This window comes from Triticum aestivum, chromosome 2B (assembly GCF_018294505.1).
Source record: "Triticum aestivum cultivar Chinese Spring chromosome 2B, IWGSC CS RefSeq v2.1, whole genome shotgun sequence".
NCBI lineage: Eukaryota > Viridiplantae > Streptophyta > Magnoliopsida > Poales > Poaceae > Triticum > Triticum aestivum.
In genome coordinates, this window is record NC_057798.1 from 19447756 (window position 1) to 19468556 (window position 20801).

Here is a 20801-nt window from a genome sequence, read left to right on the forward strand (position 1 = left end):
GAGAGAGGTGGCAGGCCGAGGAGTGAGAGAGTTGGATCGGAGGCTAACCTCGGTCGCCCTTGTTCGCCGCCAGCCGCCGCCACAAGTCACGGATGCATGAGAGTGAGGAGAAGTAGCATCAGTGCATCGCTGCCTGTCAAGCGGACGAACCCACTTTTTGGTCGCGGGTTGCGGGATGACGGCGGCTTCCCGGAAACTACCAGCGAGCTCCCACGCGGGTGCTGGTGACCGAGACCGACACGGTCACCGTCCATTCCCCAAAGTTTCTTAAGCACGGTACGGTAGGGGAAGGAGCCCAAGTACTTTATTTTATGCGAATATAAAAAAGAACAAGGGGAAAATTGTATTTCTTTTTGTTCAAGATTCGGAACAAAACTCAAAATCTCAAATTTTAAAATTCCAGTATTTGACAATTCATTCTTTCAAGTTTGACTGTCAAATTGACGGGAACTTTAAAAATATATATTTCTTTAACATTTATACCATTACCTAAGTTTTGCCACTGGAAATTTCACATGCTCAAAAATGTCATTGTTACTCTCCTAGGAAAATCTATACCAATATAAAAAGATCTAAATGGGCAGATCCAATTAATCTTGGCCATCAAATCATGTCGATCCAACGACCTAGACTGCTTTAATATCGAGCGCTCAACACGTTTAGTGTGCAGTTAATTGTATGGCAAATATAGTGCTAATTATATAATAACACGCAAATAATATCCTAGTTAATATCCGCATGCACTTAATATACTTCCAAATTAACGTGCATTGCAGCGTACACATTAACTAGTACTAAAAAATAACTCTAGACACCGTTACTTTTAGCTCAAAACCCGTTTACCATGTTAGGGCATCTCCAACGGCGACCCGCAAATTTCCTTCGACATTCGTACGCGGACACTGATGCGGGAGCCGGCCATCCAACGCTGGCTGCATACATTTCAAACATTTTTTCAACAAACCGGGCATAATTCGTGCAAACCTAATGGATTTTCATATAAACCCGACGAGGTTCATGCAAACACGACGTATTTCATATAACTCAGATGAAATTCATTACATTTCGAACATACTTTGAACTAAAAGTGAAACTCGTCCAAGGCCATAGTCCTATTCTAAACCTAATCTAAATGGTTGCCGGCGTCCGTTCCCCATGTCCGGCCATGAACCAAGAGAATTGAAGCTCCGGCTCTTCCCTTCGCCTTCTCCAGTTCATCCTCAGTGCTATCCAGCTCTGCCTTCGCAATCTTCGTCACCCGAGCTCGAGCGGCTAATCAGCCGGCGATTTTAAGCCCACCAAACTTGGCTCCAGCAGGAGGGGAAGAGCGGTCACCTTCTTGGGACCCGAGCAGCGGCGACCTATCATGCACTAATCTTTCTTGCTACATGCGGCGTCAGCTGACATGTTGGCTTCGTGGTCGTGGCGGCGGGGCACGACCGTGGAGGGGGCGGCTTAGTTGTCGCTCTTGCCGAACACCTCGTCCGCCGCCTCATCGAACACCTTGTAGGCGGCTTCTAGCTCCGCCTGCCGCTGGATGTAGCGCAGGCAGTCGCTGCGGATTTGGCGGGCGGAGCGATAGGATACGAGCAGCACATCCTGCTCCGCCATGTCCACGTCCGGTGTGCCGTGCAGCTGGTAAGTTGTTGCTCCGCGCGCCGGTGCTCGTCGAGGATAGGCCTAGTCGGCCTGCGCCTGCTGGAAGTTGGCCTCCTACTCCTCCCACATCATGTATGTGTAGTGGCCTGGAGCCTCACCCATGTTGATACCGGTTTGCAGCAGCGACGAGGGTGTCGCTGATGTTGAAATATATTGCCCGCCTTTCTCCACCGGTTCGAACTTTTGGATGAGTTGACTGGAGCATGAATGCAATATGGTATAAATTGATTCTGCGGCCTACATTGGTCCCACGTCTAAGGACTAAAATAGTCTAGGCGTGAGGAGGAGTGTTGAAATATATTGCCCGCCTCCCTCCATCAGTTCGGACTTTTGGATGAGTTGGCTGGATCATGAATTTAATAGCTAGCTCGCACTGCATTCAGACATCGTCAGCCTCCGTTTACCTGCTAGCCTGGCAGCAAGTAGCCATGGGGACCAACTCCTTCTGCTCGGACGAGAGGTTGTCCGAGAGGGCTTTGGAGCACGGGGAGGCCAATGGCGGAGGTGGTGCAGAGAGGAGAAATGGACTGGAGAAGGGTGAGTGCGGCTATTGCCGGGGCTAGAGTTTATATAGCCGGTGGATGGCAATGAACCACCACGGTGTGGTTAACAATGGGCGGCCATGTGATTAAGTCAATCTATCAGAATTTGGGCAACACCCCTAAAGTTCTCAATCTATCAGAATTTTCATAGTAGTGATTAAGTCACCTCTTAATTTATACCCGCTATTGTACTCCCTCCGTGCGAAAAAGCTTGTCTTTCAAATGTATGTATGTAGCATCAAGTTAGTAAGCTTAGGACAAGCTTTTCTGGACGTAGGGAGTAACTGAGTTCCATTCATGTAATTCTGTGTTGGCAAACGGATCCGCATCTAACTCTTTTCACCTATTGAGGCCGGCCATGTGGTCTCTGCTCTGGAACCGCTCCGTGGAGCGACAAACTCACATGCTCCCCACAAGCTCAATGCTCTAAAAGGCATGCGCAAAAATTAATTGCCCCTAAGATGGGGTTATGGTCGATCAAGGCATCCATATGGTCCACTATCACAACGGACAGAGAGCCTGTTCATCTCAACAGTATTTTAATTAAAGCCATGATTAGGGGATCTTTCGAGCGGTAATTAAGCTCCATCACATGCTTCCTCTGGAGGCCTAACGTGCATTTGGTTTGAAATGCTGGTTACTTAAACTCTAGTGTTGTAGGGTCCAAAAGTCACATGCATTACTGATCTGCAGACACAAGTTTTGCTGGAGGATTGAACTTTATCGTGAGTTCAGAACATAAGTTTGTGATCTCATTAACCTGCCGTGGGACTTGATCAGGAGAACCTTGCTTGGTTCTGAAGTATGAACTGATGAACTTTGCTGCGCACCTAGGACTGGAGATGAGAGAACTTATCTTTCAACACCTAGCAATGCTGTGTTCGAGGAATATGAAAATGTAATTGACAAAGTGTTCATGCAAAAGCAAAACTCATACACTATCACATGCTCCACACTTGACACAATCCCCAATGACCCATAACGTGCATGTAAGAACGAAACTGCTGTGTGGACGACGGAGTCTGCTCGATAGCTGTCTAAAACATTGGATTGTTGACTTGACACCCATATGTGTGATGCTTGTGTTTCTTTTACGTAAGCTCTTACTCTGATTTCTATGTTGCCTAGGGCTGGTACTGGATAAACGATTCCTATATTTTTCTTCATTTGTAGATATGTACTTTATTGAATTAATGTATTCTTTTGTGGGGGATTGATTTAATATATGGAGTAAAGGTGATAACCCAATCTTTGAAGACCAACACTTCCAAAGATATGACTTTCATATGTTGGCGACTTATCATCCAAAATCAAACCGGGTTAATTTTAACCACACTTGCACTTTAATCTTTGAACAAAAAAGTCTCAAGTCAAATAAAGGCTGCTTTCAAACAAAACTTAAACCAAATAAAATGCAAAAAAAATCAAGGCTTCTGATTCGAATACGATCAATAAACTGTTCCAAAGTGGTTAAGCTAGGATTCGAATATGATCATATAGCCCCCAGTGGCTTTGGCGTTGTGCCGATTAAGAGGGTACCGACAGCTATGTTCTCTTTGGTTCGAATACGACCCATGTTTGAACAGGAAGCCCCCTAATGACCTTGAGAGTTTTTTAACGACTCTGATTCGAATACGATCAAAGTCGGTTCCCAAAAGGGGTTGAGCTATGATTCAAATATGATCAAGAAGTCCCCTAGCTCGGCAGTGTGCCGATCAAGAGGGTACCGACAACTATGTTCTCTTTGGTTCAAATACGACCTATGTTTGAACAGGAAGCCCCCAAATGACCTCGAAACTTTTTAACGACTCTGATTCGAATACGATCAAAGTTGGACCCAAAAGGGGTTAAGCTAGATTCAAATACAATCAGCCCCCAAATGGTCTTTTGAAGCTAGGTACCTATGTTTGAGTTGTGCCTTGCAGTAGACTCTCTTTGGTCCTTTTAATTTTTCCTGAGAACTCGAGCTTTGCGAGAGATAAATTCTTTTTGAGCTGGAATTTTAAGGCGGATATTGAGAGCTTCAGAGCTTTATGGGAGACAGTTTCCTTTTAAACCGTATTTAGAACCGGATATTGAGAGCTTCAGAGCTTTGTGGGAGACAGTTTCCTCTTAAACCAGATTTTGAACCGGATTTTGAGAGCTTCAGGGGTGTGTGGGAGACGGGACTTCCCTTGAACCGGATTATAAACCGGAAGCATCATTGTGAGCCGGAATTTTTTTGACGGCCTTTTAGATTTTCACCAATAGGGCAGTAGCCTCCGGGATCGGGTTATATTCCCTCCAATGACCCGGGCTTCTTGAATTAGCTGGAACTGGTCAAGATTTCTGAGTCATGTCATTGTAGCCCCCGAGTCTTAAGACGACTCAAAGAGTTGGCTTGAGATTCTTCATATTTGACCATAGCATAAGGTGTATATCATTGGTGTTGATAGCGCGATGTCAATCCACAGAAGGTTGAGGTGACTGCAGCGGGTTATCAATGATCCCGTATGAGCCGTGTCAGCAACTCGGCCAATGGTTCCTTCCAACTGGCTGTTTGAAGTTAACCAAACTGTAGTAGCGGCGACTTGTACGCCTGCTCATTGGGCCATCCAGTGCAGACGACGGTTGATTATATATGATAATTTTCCTCCAATTTGTTAAAAGAAAAACAGGCTACCCAAGAAGTGACTTGCTCATACTAAATAAACCGCTCATGCAGACAGGTGTGGCCCTGGTGTGTCGATGTAGACCAGGCCGCAATAGACGGACGGTAGAGACGTCCACAGTATTAGAGGTGGCTCGGACATATGAACCGGCCGCGGCGTTGTAAACCTGTGCGGACAGGTAAGTCAATCGCGGCGTTGTAAGCCGGTGCGGACGAGAGAGTCGGCCGCGGCGTTGTAAGCCAGTGCGGATGAGAGAGTCAGCCGCGGCGTTGTAAGCCGGCGCGGATAGGCGAGTCGGCCGCATGTCGATGTAGACCGGACTTCAGAGGCCGTGGCTTGCACATATATTCATAGATCATTATGGCGGGTCCGATGCATGATATCCTTTATATGACCATCGCTCTTGCAATGAACATTTGCCCTGCACCCAAAAAATATCGCAAGCCAGAGTAATTGCTCTTTTAAAGAGATTATTATTTAATATGAAAATACACTGGATGGATTTCACCTGATATGTTTAAACCGTAAATTATCCACCACGGAGTTGATGATCACCACAGTGAAGCTGAAATCAATCACAGATGTTTCGCCCGCGGGAGCAGACAGATGAGTCAACCGCGGTGTTGTAAGCCTGTGCGGACGTTCAAGTCAATCGCAGACGTGGTCCGCCGCGTGGACGGGCGAGTTAGCCGCGTCGTGTTGATGTAAATTGGGCCGCAGAGGCGGCGGTTTGCACGCGTGTTCGTCGAGCAACATGACACGGTCAGATGCTGGCGCGTGATAATGATGGCGGAAGCTATACATCTATGACACGGCCATCGCTCTTGCAATGAACAATTGTCCTGCATAAACAATATTGCCGACCAAGGCAAAGATAAATTGCTCTTTTGACAAATATAATATGTGCTAATAAGAAAACTTTGAATGGATATCACCTGATTTGTTCAGATGACGGATGATCCATTCATCGAGACAGAGATGGCTCAGACGGACTGGCGACTCAATATAGCCCCCAGCGGCTCAACATGGCAGAGGTGGCTTTGCTCTTCAACGGACCGTCTCGACAGAAACGGGCGCAGCTGCGGTTCTGTAACAAGCGACCACGCGCAGGGGCGCAGAGTGACGGCACCTTGAAGTAGCAGAGGGCCACGGCGTAGGAAACCATAAGTATTTAACCTGCTGTATCTGACAGAATAAAAGGATCCAGGGCGGCTGAACAGACGGCGACTTAGGCCAGTCAGTGATAGCGGATCAAGCAGTTGCCGCGAGGCAAACCCATGGTGGCGGCTTAGCGCAGGCGAGACTCGGTAGATGAGTGGCGAAGCAATGGACGCGGAGCCAGCCGGCCGTAGGCGGCGACTCGGAGGTGGCCAGCAGCTCAGCGCACACCATGGGAGCCGGCCGGCGCGCCCGCAACGTCGACTTGCGGGAGGCGACTGGAGGACAACAGCAACCGGCCAAGGCGGCTTTAACAGCGGAGGCACGCCGGCAGAAGCGCGCAGCTCGACGAGAGGTCCATGCGGGGGCAGCTCTGACCCACCTTTTGACAGCAGTCTCCATATTAGTAGCCATCAATTAGTGCTCCTGTAAATCCACTGTATCTTCTACTCATGTTGTAGATTATGTGAATTGCACGATGTATTGCTCTTCGTGCATAGGCACGTATATATGATGTACAAAGGGGGCCACGGACCTCAACTATACAAGGAACTAGGAGGCGGGCCCAATACACAATATGCACATAACACATATACTCAACACCCCCCCGTAGTCGAAGCGGCACCGCGGCTGACGCAAAGACTGGACCGGAACTCCTCAAATGACGCCGTAGGCAAGCCCTTGGTCATGATGTCGAAAAATTGTTGGGAAGTAGGGACGTGTAAAACGCGAATATGACCAAGGGCCACTTGTTGCCGAACAAAATGAATATCCAACTCAATATGCTTGGTCCGTCGATGATGCACCGGGTTAGCGGAGAGGTAGACCGCCGAGACGTTGTCGCAGTAGACCACTGTGGCACGGTCAACAGGACAAGAGAGCTCCTGAAGCAACTGGCAAAGCCATGAACACTCGGCGACAGCGTTGGCTACCGCATGAGACTCAGCCTCAGCACTGGAATGAGAGACCGTAGGCTGCCGCTTGGACGACCACGAGATAAGTGAGGGTCCAAGGTAAACACAATACCCCGAAGTGGAGCGACGAGTGTCAGGGCAGCCCGCCCAGTCTGCATCGGAGTAGGCGGTAAGGGCGGTGTCGGCGGAGGCGTGAAGCACGACGCCAAGATCCGTAGTTCCACAGATATAGCGGAGAATCCGCTTGACGGTAGCCCAGTGAACGTCTCGAGGAGCATGCATATGAAGACACACCTGCTGCACGACATACTGAATCTCCGGACGAGTCATAGTGAGGTACTGGAGAGCACCAACGATAGACCGATAGAAAGCAGCATCCGAAGCAGGAGAACCATCCGTAGCAGAAAGCTTGGCCTTCGTATCAACAGGCGTAGCGGTGGGCTTGCAGTTAAGCATGCCGGCGTGCTCCAGGAGCTCGTGAGCGTACTTCCGCTGATGAAGAAAGAAGCCATCCGGACGGCGCACCACCTCGACACCGAGGAAGTAGTGCAAAGGACCCAAGTCCTTGATGGCGAACTCAGCACGAAGATGAGTCGTGAGCTGACTGAGAAGACCAGCCGTACATGCCGTTAGGATGATGTCGCCGACATAGAGCAGCAAGTAGGCCGTGTCAGAGCCCTGATGATAGACGAAGAGCGAGGCGTCCGAGCGGGTAGAGCGGAACCCAAGCTGGTGGAGAAACACCGCGATGCGCTGGTACCAAGCGCGCGGAGCCTGCTTGAGTCCGTACAAGGACCGCGAAAGCAGGCACACGTGGTCGGGAAGCGCCGGGTCAACAAACCCGGTGGGCTGCTGGAAGAAGACCTGCTCCTCGAGGTGACCATGGAGGAAGGCGTTGGAGACGTCCATCTGGTGCATCGGCCAAGCACGGGAGACTGCAAGGTGGAGAACCGTGCGTATCGTGCCGGGCTTGACAACCGGAGCAAAGGTGTCGGTGAAGTCAATGCCAGCACGCTGTCGGAAGCCACGAACGACCCAGCGCGCTTTATAGTGATCAAGGGTACCATCAGAACGGAGCTTGTGTTTAAAGACCCACTTTCCGGTAATCACGTTGGCGTGCCGGGGACGGGGAACAAGCTGCCACATCCGGTTGCTCAACAAGGCGTCAAACTCCTCTTGCATTGCAGCCATCCAGAGCGGGTCACGAAGTGCGGCTCAAACGGAGGACGGCAACGGCGACGGCTCAGAGCTGGATGCCGCATGGACGTAGTCATCCGAGGCGTAGTGCGAGCTCGGGCGAAAAACGCCCGTATGAGCGCAGGTGGCCGGACCGGCCACGGGGGCCGCAGGCACTGGGGGGGGGGCGCATGCGCCAGGGGCGCTGAGGGGGCCGAGGGCGCCGAGGAGGCCGGGGGCGCCGGGGGCGCCGAGGGGCCGCAGTGGGCTGGGGGCGGGCCGGGAGCGCCAAGGGGGCCGCGGGCACTGGGGGGCCACGGGCGCCGAGGGGGCCGTGGGCGCCGAGGGGGCCACGGGCGGCGAGCAGGCCGCGGGCACCAATGTCGGGGGCGACAGCGCCGCGGCTATAGGAGGCGCCGTATGCGGGGGGCACGCCTCAAAGCCGGGGGCGGGCCAAGAGAGGCGCGCGAGGGCCCTGGGAGAGGCGTCGAGGAGTCGGCGTCACCGGTGGCGGGAGGAACAGCTGGGGGTACCTGCTGAAACGGAAACACATGCTCATCAAAGTAAACGTGTCGGGAGGTGAACACACGGTGGGAGACGGGATCATAGCACCGACATCCCTTGGAGTTAGAGGGGTAGCCGATGAAGATGCAAGCGACAGATCGAGGTGCAAGCTTGTGAGAAGCAGTGTCAGCAGTGCTGGGATAGCAAAGGCACCCAAAAATACGCAAGTCGTCATAAGACGGGGCGTACCAAAGAGAAGATGGTGAGGTGCATAGTTCCACCGTGGGCGGCAGGGTCGAAGGTTAAGAAGAAGTGATGCAGTGGCGAGTGCGTCCGGCCAGAAACGAGGCGGCATGTTGGCATGAAATAGGAGCGTGCGAACGCAGTCATTCAGAGTGCGAAGGACGCGTTCGGCTCGACCGTTCTGTTGTGAAGTGTACGAGCATGTGAGGCGGAAAACGGTGTCGTGATGCGCCAAAAAAGTGCGGAAAGCAAGGTTGTCGAATTCTTTTCCATTGTCCGTCTGAAGCGCAAGGATGGGACGCCCTAATTGCGTGCGGACATAGGAGTAAAAAGCCGTCAAGGTAGAGAGTGCATTCGACTTTCTGCGCAAAGGAAAAGTCCACACATAATGAGAATAATCATCAAGAATGACCAGATAATATAAATAGCCCGAGTTACTAGGAACCGGAGAGGTCCACACATCGCTATGAATCAACTGAAAAGGAAAAGAAGCAATGGTGGTGGAATTATTAAATGGCAGGCGAACGTGTTTGCCGACTCGGCAGGCATGACAAGTGTGATCCTCGATCTTATTGCAACTGAAACTGAAACTTCTAAGAATATGACGAAGTGTGACGGGTTGGGGTGAGCCAAGCGAGCGTGCCAGAGATCAACTCTAGCGGAGAGAGCGACCGGTGCGGTGGTGGTGGATGAGGGTGAATGCAACGGATAGAGCTCGTCAGGGCTGTCACATCGGTGAAGTACCATCTTGGTTCGAGCGGCCTTGACACTAAAATCAAACTCGTCAAATTCAACAGTGACAGGATTTTCACGAGTGAAATAATGAATGGAGATAAGATTCTTAATAAGATGAGGAGACACAAGTATGTTAGACAAAGATAAAGACGTAGAAGTAGAAGGAAAAGAAGTGTGCCCAACATGTGTGATCGGAAGTGTGGAACCGTCGTCGACAATGATGCGGCGGTCGGTGAAGACAGGAGTGAAGGAAGCAAGGTTACCTGGATGAGCAAACATGTGAGCCGTAGCACCGGTGTCCATGTACGAATCACCACCTTCAGTGTAGTTGTTCGGCGTAGGAACGGCATGCAGCCCGGTGAGGAGCACCGGGTCCCAGGGCGCCGGCGGCAGGGTCGACGACGGGGACGGAGACGCCATGGTAAAGCCGTAACCACCACTCAGCTGCGGTGATGGGTACTCTCCATACGGCTGCGGAGCTGCGGAGTACGCATGAGGCGCAGAAGGGGTGGGAGGCCCGTACGGTATGGATAGCAGCCCTGACGGCAACTGCGGTGCCAGGTAGACCAGATGGTTCACCGGAAAAACTTGTTGGCCGTAGGTGGCGGCCGCCCCGTACGGCGGCGGGGCCGCGCCATAGGGCGCCGGCGGCGGGACGGTAGAGGCGGCGGCGGACGGGCCGGTTGACGCCATCGCTGGTCCGGCGGCGACGGCTGGGCGGCGGCGGTCGACGCGCAGGCAGCGGCGGCTAGCGACAGAAGCGGCTTCGAGCGATCCGGCTGGATAGTAGGCGAGCAGAGAAGCAGCAGGGACGCAGACGAGCGGACGAGCTGGAAAGAGGCGAGCAGGCGAGGTGGCTAGCGACAAGCGATGTACGTGTAAGCTAGCTAGTTGGCTAGATGGAAGCAGCAGCCGTACGTGGTGGATTGAAGCAGCAGCCGTACGTGGCTAGCTAGATGAAGGCAGCATCAATACGTACGGCGCGTGGGCGAGTAGGCAGTACCTGCGACGGGAGCTAGGAAAGCTACAGCGCCGACGCAGCTAGGTTTAGGAGCGGGCGCCACAGGGCGCTGGCGGCGGTGGCGGCGGCGCGGAAGAGACGCGCGGCGGCGGCGGCAAGGCGGAAGCGAGGTCGTAACTAAAAAACTGATACTGTAGATCATGTGAATTGCACGATGTATTGCTCTTCGTGCATAGGCACGTATATATGATATATAAAGATGGACCATAGACCTCAACTATACTAAGAACTAGAAGGCGCACCCAATACACAATATGCACATAACACATATACTCAACACATGTGATTCTGATTAGTACCCATGTATTCACTTTGGCTAAGTAGTACCTTGGTCCCTCACGTGATTCTGGTTTGGAAAATCGTGCAACTACTGCTAGAAGAGAACAACTAGTACTGTATTTTAATAGGAGTACTAGTCCCACGGTCATCCCATGATGACTGCTTTTCTGTATTTTGTAGGAAAACCAAAAGAATGATCTGGGTGTATAACTTGTAAGGCTTGAGTTTCGCGCATGGCGGCATCTGTGATCAATACTTTGCCACCACGGGGTTGTACTAAGGACAGCAGGTGCAGAGGCCGGCCTCAGGACTCGTGGCACGCGCGGACAGCGTCACGTCAGAATTGGCTGTTTGATCGCTATCCGGCTGTCCGTACAGCGGTTGGGCATCGAATTTAACTTTTTCCTTCGAGTGGCTGTTCCTTTTCTTGACCGGTTTGTCCAAAGCACATCATGTGGACTCCTTGTAGGATTCGTGCGTGAGTACCGCCACATAGCAGATCACGATGACAATTACGTGTTCTTCTTCCTCCGACTGGGAGCCGGCAAATTTTGACGAATCGTAGGAGGTGACGCACAGACGAAATCAATCTCCTGTCGGTCTTGATGGATTGTAGATCGCAGTGGCGGTACACAGACCCAACCATAATTTCTTTTGATCTTAATCTCTTATACGCGGGGTTATCCTGAGTGATTGCTCCACGCCGGCTCTTTCTTCATCCGTCCAATTGCGAGCTTTTCGATCCCTGGAGGACTCCCTTCAAGAACTCAACACCATCATGTGCAAGTCCTACGGTGGGCGCCAACTGTCGTGAAATTGTCACGGGAAATGTCCTAGTGTGAGGGACTTAATCGTGAGGCCAACACATCCATGTGGTAGCTTGAGAGGGGTTGATCAGGACGAGAGATGTAACACACAAGGCAAGGATCACTGCACCACGGTAGATGTTAGGTGACACATTTTTGTGGGCAAAGGTCCAGTAATCCTCACAAAATAACTGTCACCACAGCTTTTATGTTTTGTCTTCGGATCATGTGTCGGCAGAGGTACATCATTGTGGACACACTAAAAGTCAGCAATCATGAAGCAACAATGTATCTCTCAGTAATTGCTTAATAACATGTTATGTGTCGGCATATGTGTGGACCATGGCAGTTTTTCAGCCGGCGTAGGTAGGTATGTAGCAACCTAAAATGTGTCGGTGTATGTTGGGTGTATGGACACGGACTAAGTGTCGGCATAGATGGACACGTGTCAATGGACCGAAGGTTGGAAACTTGTGGCGCGCGATTTCGGCGCGAGGGGGGAAATATTGGGGTGTTCGTGCAAAATATCCGCCACGGCTGTGCAAATTACCCCCATCTTCCTCTCGAACCCAACTCCACAACCCTAACCCGTGCCCGCCGCCGCCGCCCTCGTGCTCGATCCACAGTCCTGCCGCCGGCCTCGCGCTCCACCCCGTCGTCAAGCCGTCGTCTTGGAGCTCGCACTACCCCGCCCCCTAGCTCCACCCCGTCATCCACCAGTCCTTGCAGTCTGCCCCTCCCCCCCGAGCTCCATATCCTGAGATCGAGCCGCCGCCCTCTCGATGCACATCGAACCGCCATCCTCGCGCCGCCCCCTCGACATCCCGCTGTCGTCCTTGCCAATCCCCGTTCCTGCTGCTGCCGGGGCTCCATCTCCGGGCTCCCGCTGCTGTCCCACCTGCTGTTGCCGGGGCTCCATCTCCAGGTTCTCGCTGCTGCTGGATCTGCTGCTACCGGGGCTCCATCTGCGGGCTCGCGCTGCTGCTGGACCTGCTGCTACCGGGGATCCATCCCCTTCGAGCTACGCCCCTCCCGAAGCCAGCTGGCACCGTGCCTGAGGTAAGTATCAACTCGTCCTGAGATTTCCTTCTCTGTACCTGATGTTGTATTGAATGAACAGCCATATAGGTGGATAGTTGTTCAACAAAATGATATCTGAACTTCAAGCTGGTATCATAAAAAAAACATTTGCTTCGGTGTTCTGAAGTTTCTCGGTGAAGTGTAATATATTTGACCATTAGCGACACCCTTCACCACAAGGCATATATGTACCAATGATGTTATTTCTTGAAGTCAATTTGAATTTTTTTATCTGTTGTGAGTAACAAGTAAACTGCTCAGGTTGATCTTATTTGTATATTTTGGAATTGTTTCCTGGTTGATGTATTACAAGAGCGTTGTTTGTCCAGACTTAATCAGTATACTTCAGTTTGGTTCAGTTCAGGGCATAGTAGGTATGCTTTAGAAGAAATAATCAAAATTATCTGTTGCGAAGAACATGTCAGGCTTGTGTTTTCAATCTCCCTGTACTTCTATGGTTCCAAATATTCTCCTATATCTTTATTGTCTTATCTGCTTGTAGACCTATACTGCAAGTTAGTTTGATGTTAAAGAAAAATCCATTTATTATACTGTTGTCAGTTTGTGCTTAATTTTGTGATTGTTGAAGGCAAGGAAAAGAGATGGTGCAGAAGGAGCTTCAGCAGGCATGATGGTTCGACAACCACAACCTCGCAAGGCCATCCACATGGCCCAGCAACACTATTTCAGGTTTGCCTCTCGCTCCCTACCCAGCCACTCTGTAGTGGATGTTGTTATTTTGTCTTCTCCATGGACTGATTGGTTGTTGTTGTGGTTACTCCATGGACTAATATGACCTTTGCACCGAAACCATTTATTGTACAAAATTGCCTACCTTTGTTCTAGCATATTAAATTTTATCAGCATGCTCCAGTGCCTACAAATTGTTCCGTCGGAACATTATGTTTGTTCTGCCATCATGAAATGTGTGAAGTTTGCAATGACTGGAGATCTTATCAAAAATTTCTCTTGTTCTATTCATATGCTTAACTTATTTTTTAGATAATGGAAGATGGTTGCTCAGCCTCTGCATTGTTCCATAATTTATATTGCCTGGACTTGTTATTTCCCTGTGGCTTGATCTGGGATCCTACTTTATTATACAAGCGTCTGCCAGTTAATGCTTTGCCATTGTTTCTCTTGGGGTCACTCTTTATATCAGAATATTTTTATGTACTGCATTTATGCTCTATCTACATTGGAATTTGACATGTCATCCTTGACTGTTACCTCTGTCTGCCTCAACTTTATATTGTAGAAATTATGTTTTTGTTAATTATAACTACATACTATTCTTTCACTGTTTCCGATAAAATCATAATATTATTTTTGATAAGCTGGAAGGGAGGTCATTATCTACAACTGCTTACCATCTCCTATTTCATCAAACTAATAAGCAACGGTTCAAATGACTAGGGTTGCTAGGAAAGAGAGAATTTTTTTGAATAATTTCCTCTTGACTAGGATGAATGAGAAAATATCTTCATGTGGTTATATGTGCATTGCATGTGCACACTTACTAGTTAGAGTAAAAAATAGATGCAAATAGTGTTGTTACATACACTTGTCATAATTACAATGCCTGATGAGAAACAAATTACTTTTAGTCTTGCCGACAATAGCCAGGAACCATGACCACCAGCATGCAGCATGGCCAATGGGCGGAGAACGGATGGCTACCTCACTGGGAACCATGGTTGCACACATGCAGCAGAAACCAGATGGTGGATGGAAAGGTTACCTCATGGGGTGCACATGGACGTGATGACTTTGAAGTGTTTATGGACCAACCAACCTGTAATCATGGATCTTATGTGTCTTCTAGACCATTTGGTGTTTCAGATATTTTGGAGCTTGCACTTTGTGCAAGTGGATACAGACTTGTGTGTTCTGGACCATCTAACTGAAGTCTCTCACACAAGCAAATAGTGCTCATCTTTCTGTGACTTGTGTGTTCTGGGTGATTGTTAAGATGGTTGAAACTATGCTTTGCCAAGATTGATGTGTTTGTCAATTTGCATTCAATTTATATGCATGTTTGTGAACATATTTTCATTGTTGTACAATATGTGTTCATCTTGAACCTGCTTGTGGATGTGAGGATAATAATTGAATCTGTTTAGAGCTTGTATACATTGGTAACAACTGAATATGTTTATAGCTTGTATATAAATTGTTTTGGCTACACATCACTATACCAGCAATTTATCTGTCAGTGTAGGTAGGGTGTATGTTGATAGACTATCTGTTGGCATAGATATGGTGTGCATGGCTAATAAAGTGTCGGCATAGGTAGGGTGTATGTGGGCACGTTATCTGTCGGTGTAGGTAGGGTGTATATTGTCTGATAAAGTGTTGGCGTAGGCAGGGTGTATGTGGACATCCCATCTATCGGCGTAGGTAGGGTGTATGCCGACTGAAAAAGTGTTGGGAAGTAAGGCAATACCTTTGCCCACAGCAAGTCCTCCGACTCTTTCATCTTCTGTCAGCATTGTTGTTAGCTACATCTTATCTGTCGGCAAAGGTACCCTATACCGACACATTGATGTGTCACAGAAGCTCTACCGTGGTGTAGTGGATTTAGACAACTTCGGGCCCCGGGAAACATCATCCGGTAATAGCGCTACATGCTGTTTGTGGCTAGGTCTCATTATGCTCATGAGGGAGACGTCGTAAATCCGGCTCTCCTCTCTTTGTGTCTAGCCTTAATGATTCTTTTTTTGTCCCTCTTGAGGTGCCCTGCCCCTCCTTATATATGTTGAAGGGGCGGGTTACATGACTAGTCCTAGTAGGATTAGGATTACTCAGTAAAAGTGGAGTCCTAGTCTTGCTTCCTTTGTAAGGGAATATTTCTTATGACTTTTTTCTTAAGTCGGCCCACCATAGCATGTGCCGGCCTTCTGGGCCTTGGGCCTTGTCTTCTATCTGACCCGCCGTCAGGGTCATCCGTGAGTCGCCAGGCCCTCGAGTTGTCAGACCAGTGAGACGCCGGACTCATGAGTCGCCAGTCCTCCGGCGAGTTACCAATGAAAATGCCAAGCCCGGCCGGGTCATACCGTGGGGTATATCCCTCACAGATGCTCATGTGAAAAGCTAGCTAGATGCCGAGCGTATGGACGACGAGCACTTGGACAACGTGCATGCTGAGCGCCTTAGCGGTCGAACACGTACGACCCGGTGTCCATGGCGTTCCCGTGCTCAATCGCTGAGGCCATGTGCCCATGTTAGAGGACGCCGAGCGCATGGGCAACGCGTGCCGAGCGGTCGAACACGCACGGCCTGACGTCCATGGCGTTCCCATGCTCGACGGCATGCGCGCACCCCTGGTCGACGCCGACAGGGCAGATGACGTGAGGCCAGCGGCAAATTGGCTTGCATGGCTAGCTTGCACATGAGGGATCGATCAGCTTTGCTTGTTGTGTACGTGCGTGTGGAGGAATCGATCAGCTTCTATACGTTCGTGTCGAGGCGAGCTCAGTCCTTCCTGCATGAGATCGACAATGTACAGTCTGTTGGATGGCCATGCGTCACCGCCATCCTGCTATAGCTAGAAAACCCAGCCCTTCGACCTGTCAGCTACCGCGACACATCAAACACCACTGGCATATACAACTCGGATACACTGACCCATGTCGGGAGAGAGAAAGAGAGATTCAGACCGTTCTGTGTGACGTGGCGCTGATGTCGTGAGATCGAAGGTCAATACCAGGTCCATGTCAGCTCAAAACCACCTTGATTGGCTGGAGGGGCGAAAAATATCCGGTTTTACAAGTTAAATGACTATATTTTTCTGGTTTTGAAGTTGAGGGACCATTTTTATATTATCAGTAAAGTTGAGGGACCAAAAATATACTTATCCCTTAGATTTATCATCAAGAGGCAATGACATTATTGTCTCAATCGCAGCTTCAATTAGGTCTATTGAGTAATCAGGTGCAGTGTTGGAGCATAACGGAGAATCAAGACCGGACAGATCAGGAGGCCCTGATAATATTGTCTTAATTTCAGGTGCAGTTAGGTCTGTCTTGATCTCAGCTTCAGCAAGATTTGTCTTGATCTCAGCTTCAGTTAGGTCTGTTGGCTGATCAGGAGCAGGGCTGGAGCTTGACTGAGAATTCAGAACAAACGAGATAGGTTTATGATCAGGAGGCGGCGACATTACTGTCTTAACCCCAGTTCACATATAATTTCCTCTATACTAGGCCTTTTGTTTCGATCGGCTTCCAAGCATCTAAATGCTATCTCAACACATGCCTGCACTTGTAGGATATCCATCTCGTATGATGAATGCTCCGACAATTTCTCCAACCTTTTCTTCCAGTTTTCACTTACCTGCATGCGAAATTGGTGCATAAACTCATTTAGATTGCGTGCAAAAATAAATAAACCGGTAGAATGTGGAAAAAAAAACTATATACATGCATGGTAAAGACAGATGATTCTCCCTACATATTCAATAAACTGGTTGGGAGACATTTCAGAATAACGGTAAGGACCCCCATGTCCGTCCATCATTCTTATAATAATGCTGCCCAAACTGAACACGTCAAACTTGTTTGATATGATGCCGCTGTCTATGTATTCTGGTGGCATGTACTCACTGTATGATATCATAAGCACAACAGATTCAAACAGTTAGTGCAATACAAAGAAGTGTTTGATTTATAGCACATGCATGATACATCAAGACTTACAGTGTTCCTCTTCTCATCGCTATCGGGTCCATTCCTTCTGTTGAATCAACAGACAAATCAAAACCTGAAATCTTGGGAGTCATGTTTTTACCCAGCAATATATTCGAAGGCTTCAAGTCCAGATGGAAAATTGCTTTTTCCTGTGCATTGTGAAGGTGATTTAAGCCGTCACAGATCCCTTGAATGATTTTATAACATGTGGGCCAGTCAAGTCTACATGGTTCGTCTGCAAGTAGTAGTAGGAACAAGAAATAAATAATCGATTGATTTATCTTTGGCATGCAAAAAGCTAGTACTATGGTCAACTACGTGCAATATGCTTTACCTGCGATGTATTTCTCAAGGCTTCCGCCCTGCATATATTCAAAGCAGAGTAGTCGCTCCATCATTTTAGCAAACACAAGTTCCCCGTTGTGTTTCATATATTTACTCCGTGATTCATAGCAGTAGCCAATTAACCGTATAACATTTTTGTGAGAGACCTTGCTGAGGTTACGGAATTCATTTTGAAATTGCTGATCATCAAGTCCTTGGAAATGATGAAGCCTCTTCACAGCAATCTCTTCCCCATTATGCACCGCCTGTGGAAATCACTTGTTAGCACATAGCACGATCGAGCTAGCTTGTACGCGTTGGTGGAATTACTAATTTGACAATTGGAGATGGGAAATATAATAACTAGTCATGCATACCCTGTAAATATCTCCATACCCACCACTGGCAATTTTTTGTTCCTCTGAGAAACTCTTCGTGATAGTATCAAGCAAAGCGAATGTAAAATCCATGTAGGAGTTATCTCACACCCAGGCAAGCGCTTACCAGAGAAGATGATGTTAATCTTGCTGAGAAAGAAAAGGTGTTAGTAGCCATTCTCTCAATCATCCTTCCTTACCTCTCTAGATCTGTGAGCAGTTGCGGAATCAGGCCAGAATGCATTCAAGATTTGTGATGGAATCGAGGAGTCACACCCTGCCCGACGATCTAAATGAAATTAAGGGAGATGACGAACCTGGCGAAAGGTTGAAGATGAATCGACTTGTTGTTTGCTCTTTGGAGATGTGGATCACACCCCGCAGCAGCAACCAAGCTATAATTTAGATCCGTCTGGTGGGCGGGTAAGGTAAACGCCGCGTTGGTGACCAACTCGTCGGCGTGGTGGCCGCAGCACCCCTGTGTGACGATTGGGTGCAAAGGCGGGAGTGGCTGATGCAACACGGCGGTGGACCTATCGAATCATGAGGACCTGGGGCACTGCACGGGACGATGACTCGTCTCCTGGGATAAAAGGAGCATCAGCCCCCAGTTTCATTTCATATGAAATTGATCTGACAACCCGATCCAAAATCGGTTCAACGACCTCACCTCACGATACTGCCTGCTTCTAACAGTTTTTGAATTTCAGGAGCATACAAAACTGAAACTCGGCAAAGAAGCATAAAGCAGACCATCAATCCATGCGCAGTACGACTCGGTCATAACCACCCGTTCAACTCCCTTATCTTCTCTCGGTCTCTCTTTCACCACGAACTGCACGCAGCAAAAACTGCCGTGGAGGTGAGAGGATCCGGCGGTGGAAGAAGCGCCGGAGACGGGGAAGACGGCGGTTCGGCTCTCATGGCCTGATCTAAAAAAAAATATGCAACATCACACGTCTAACCTGGAGAGAGGTCGAAGGAGATCAATCGAGCTGTTTGCTCTTCGGCTATGGTGATCTCATCCAGCAGCGGCAACAGCAATCAAGATTTCGCCGGGATCCGGCGAGCGGCAGGCAACACGTCTTTCTGGATGGACGGAGAAAAGTTATGGTGAACCTGAAAACAAGCAAAGCGGGCATCTCTAGCTGATAAGACCATCTACAACCAAAGAATGTTCAACGCAATTAGAGAGAATGACCCTCTGATTGGCGTACCCGGATGTCACTATTTCCCAAGTTTTTTTTCTTCTCATAACTGGTTTTTCTGGTTTGGGCTGGAAATCCCAGTTTCCGAAAAATCTCGGTAGTTTTATTATTATCTTTGTCCGAATTTTTTAATCAAAATATATTAGAAAATTTGTAGTGTTAAAATATATGTAATTTAACACTCTGTTTGCACCTCCGGCTGGGGATTTGCAGCTTTTCTCCCGGCTGGGGGTTTACAAAATATTTGTAATATTTTTATTTTTATTTTGTCTGAAAGTTCAACGCAAGTAAAGAGAATGACCCTCTGAGGGATGGAGGTGAGACGTATGGGAAAAGGAATGGTTGGTTGTTAGAGAAAAAGGATGCAGCTAGTTAGCGATGTGTGGTTCTGATAAGGCTCGATCCAACCAAGGTCGCTTTTAAGGCGGAGAGTTTTGCCGGTCGGCCGGTGTTAGATGTTTCCCTAAAGAGAATGGAGATGTCACTGTTTCCCAAGGTTTAGGCGGAGACGTAATTTTTCTTGTGTTTCCCACTGTCACCGTGGGATAACACTCTGTTTGCACCAACGTGTTTTGCTGAATGGAGGGAGAAAATTTGTACTGTCAAAATATATGTAATTTAACACTCTGTTTGCACCAACACGTCTTATTGTATGGACAAATAGAAGTTTGGATGAAACTAAAAGCAATCATATAAAAATTGGTCCAGATGAAATCTCTAGCTAGCTGCTGATAAGACAATCTCCAACCAAAGAATGTTCAATGCAATAAAGAGAATGGCCCTCCGCCCTCGGATAGGGGGGGTTCTCGGATGTCACTTTTTCCCAATGTTTTTTTTTGTTACTTTTTCTTGGGTTTTTTCAGCCAGAAGCATATGTCTCAAACGAAGCTAGCAAAATAGGAAGCTTGATCGACCTCTTCAGTCTGGTTGTAATGGGGAGTATCATATACTAATACCATGCATACGATACTAGTCTATGATATTACTTTCGTAATGCATAGTATCATAAGTTAGTATCTTAGGTTGCCTTATTAACTGTCATGCATCACACAAACTAATACAACATTTAATATGATACGGTATCATAATATGATATCACATCCACTTTTCCCTCATTTAATTGTGTGTCACATCATTCGCGATTTGGAATGGAACTGCGGAGTCACTTTTCCCTCATTTAATTGTGTGTCACATCATTCACGAAGGAGATGAATCTGAGCTAGCTGTTGGCTCTTTGGCGATGTGGATAACATCCAGCAGCGGCAACCAAGCTTTAATTTTGATCCGTCTGGTGGTGGGTGGCTGGTAAACAAAGTTGACTTGACCCCAAATCATATGCGGGAAAATATCCTGTACTCCGGCTGCAGATCAATGTGAATATGAATTGATTTTTAATTCTTTTTTTCCAAAGAAAACTTGGAGCAGTGGTGATCGAGAAG

At 48.5% G+C, this 20801-nt stretch overlaps 1 protein-coding gene and 1 long non-coding RNA gene across 9 annotated transcripts; one reads left to right on the forward strand and one right to left on the reverse strand.

Annotated features, from left to right (window-relative positions):
• The first annotated feature begins 12236 nt into the window (after positions 1–12236).
• On the forward strand, positions 12237–14764 carry LOC123043161 (uncharacterized). The gene is made up of 3 exons (XR_006419058.1): positions 12237–12747; positions 13358–13458; positions 14376–14764. It is a non-coding gene; the product is annotated as an uncharacterized lncRNA (long non-coding RNA).
• Positions 14765–16484: 1720 nt separating this feature from the next.
• LOC123043162 (putative receptor-like protein kinase At4g00960) lies at positions 16485–19346 on the reverse strand. 8 transcript variants are annotated; one of them, XM_044465521.1, is made up of 7 exons: positions 19120–19346; positions 18825–18989; positions 18155–18737; positions 17788–18043; positions 17463–17688; positions 17218–17368; positions 16485–17100 (listed from the first exon to the last, which is right to left on the reverse strand). In XM_044465521.1, exons 3-7 carry the CDS (start codon positions 18245–18247, stop codon positions 16927–16929), a joined length of 900 nt encoding a protein of 299 aa, XP_044321456.1. In that variant the 5' UTR covers positions 18248–18737; positions 18825–18989; positions 19120–19346; the 3' UTR covers positions 16485–16926. The 8 variants fall into 8 exon arrangements, with proteins under 8 accessions (XP_044321456.1, XP_044321458.1, XP_044321460.1 ...); XM_044465523.1 differs by having other exon boundaries at positions 18825–19005; positions 19120–19317; XM_044465525.1 differs by lacking the exon at positions 18825–18989 and having other exon boundaries at positions 18155–18304; positions 18472–18737; positions 19120–19301.
• Between the last annotated feature and the right edge of the window lie 1455 nt (positions 19347–20801).

Coding starts and splice junctions, on each gene's coding strand:
- LOC123043162 (XM_044465521.1), bottom strand. CDS start 18,247: ATGGATTTTACATTCGCTTTGCTTGATACTATCACGAAGAGTTTCTCA. Junction 18,044..18,154: donor GGTATGGAGATATTTACAGG/GTATGCATGACT, acceptor TGATTTCCACAG/GCGGTGCATAATGGGGAAGA. Junction 17,369..17,462: donor GCGATGAGAAGAGGAACACT/GTAAGTCTTGAT, acceptor GATATCATACAG/TGAGTACATGCCACCAGAAT.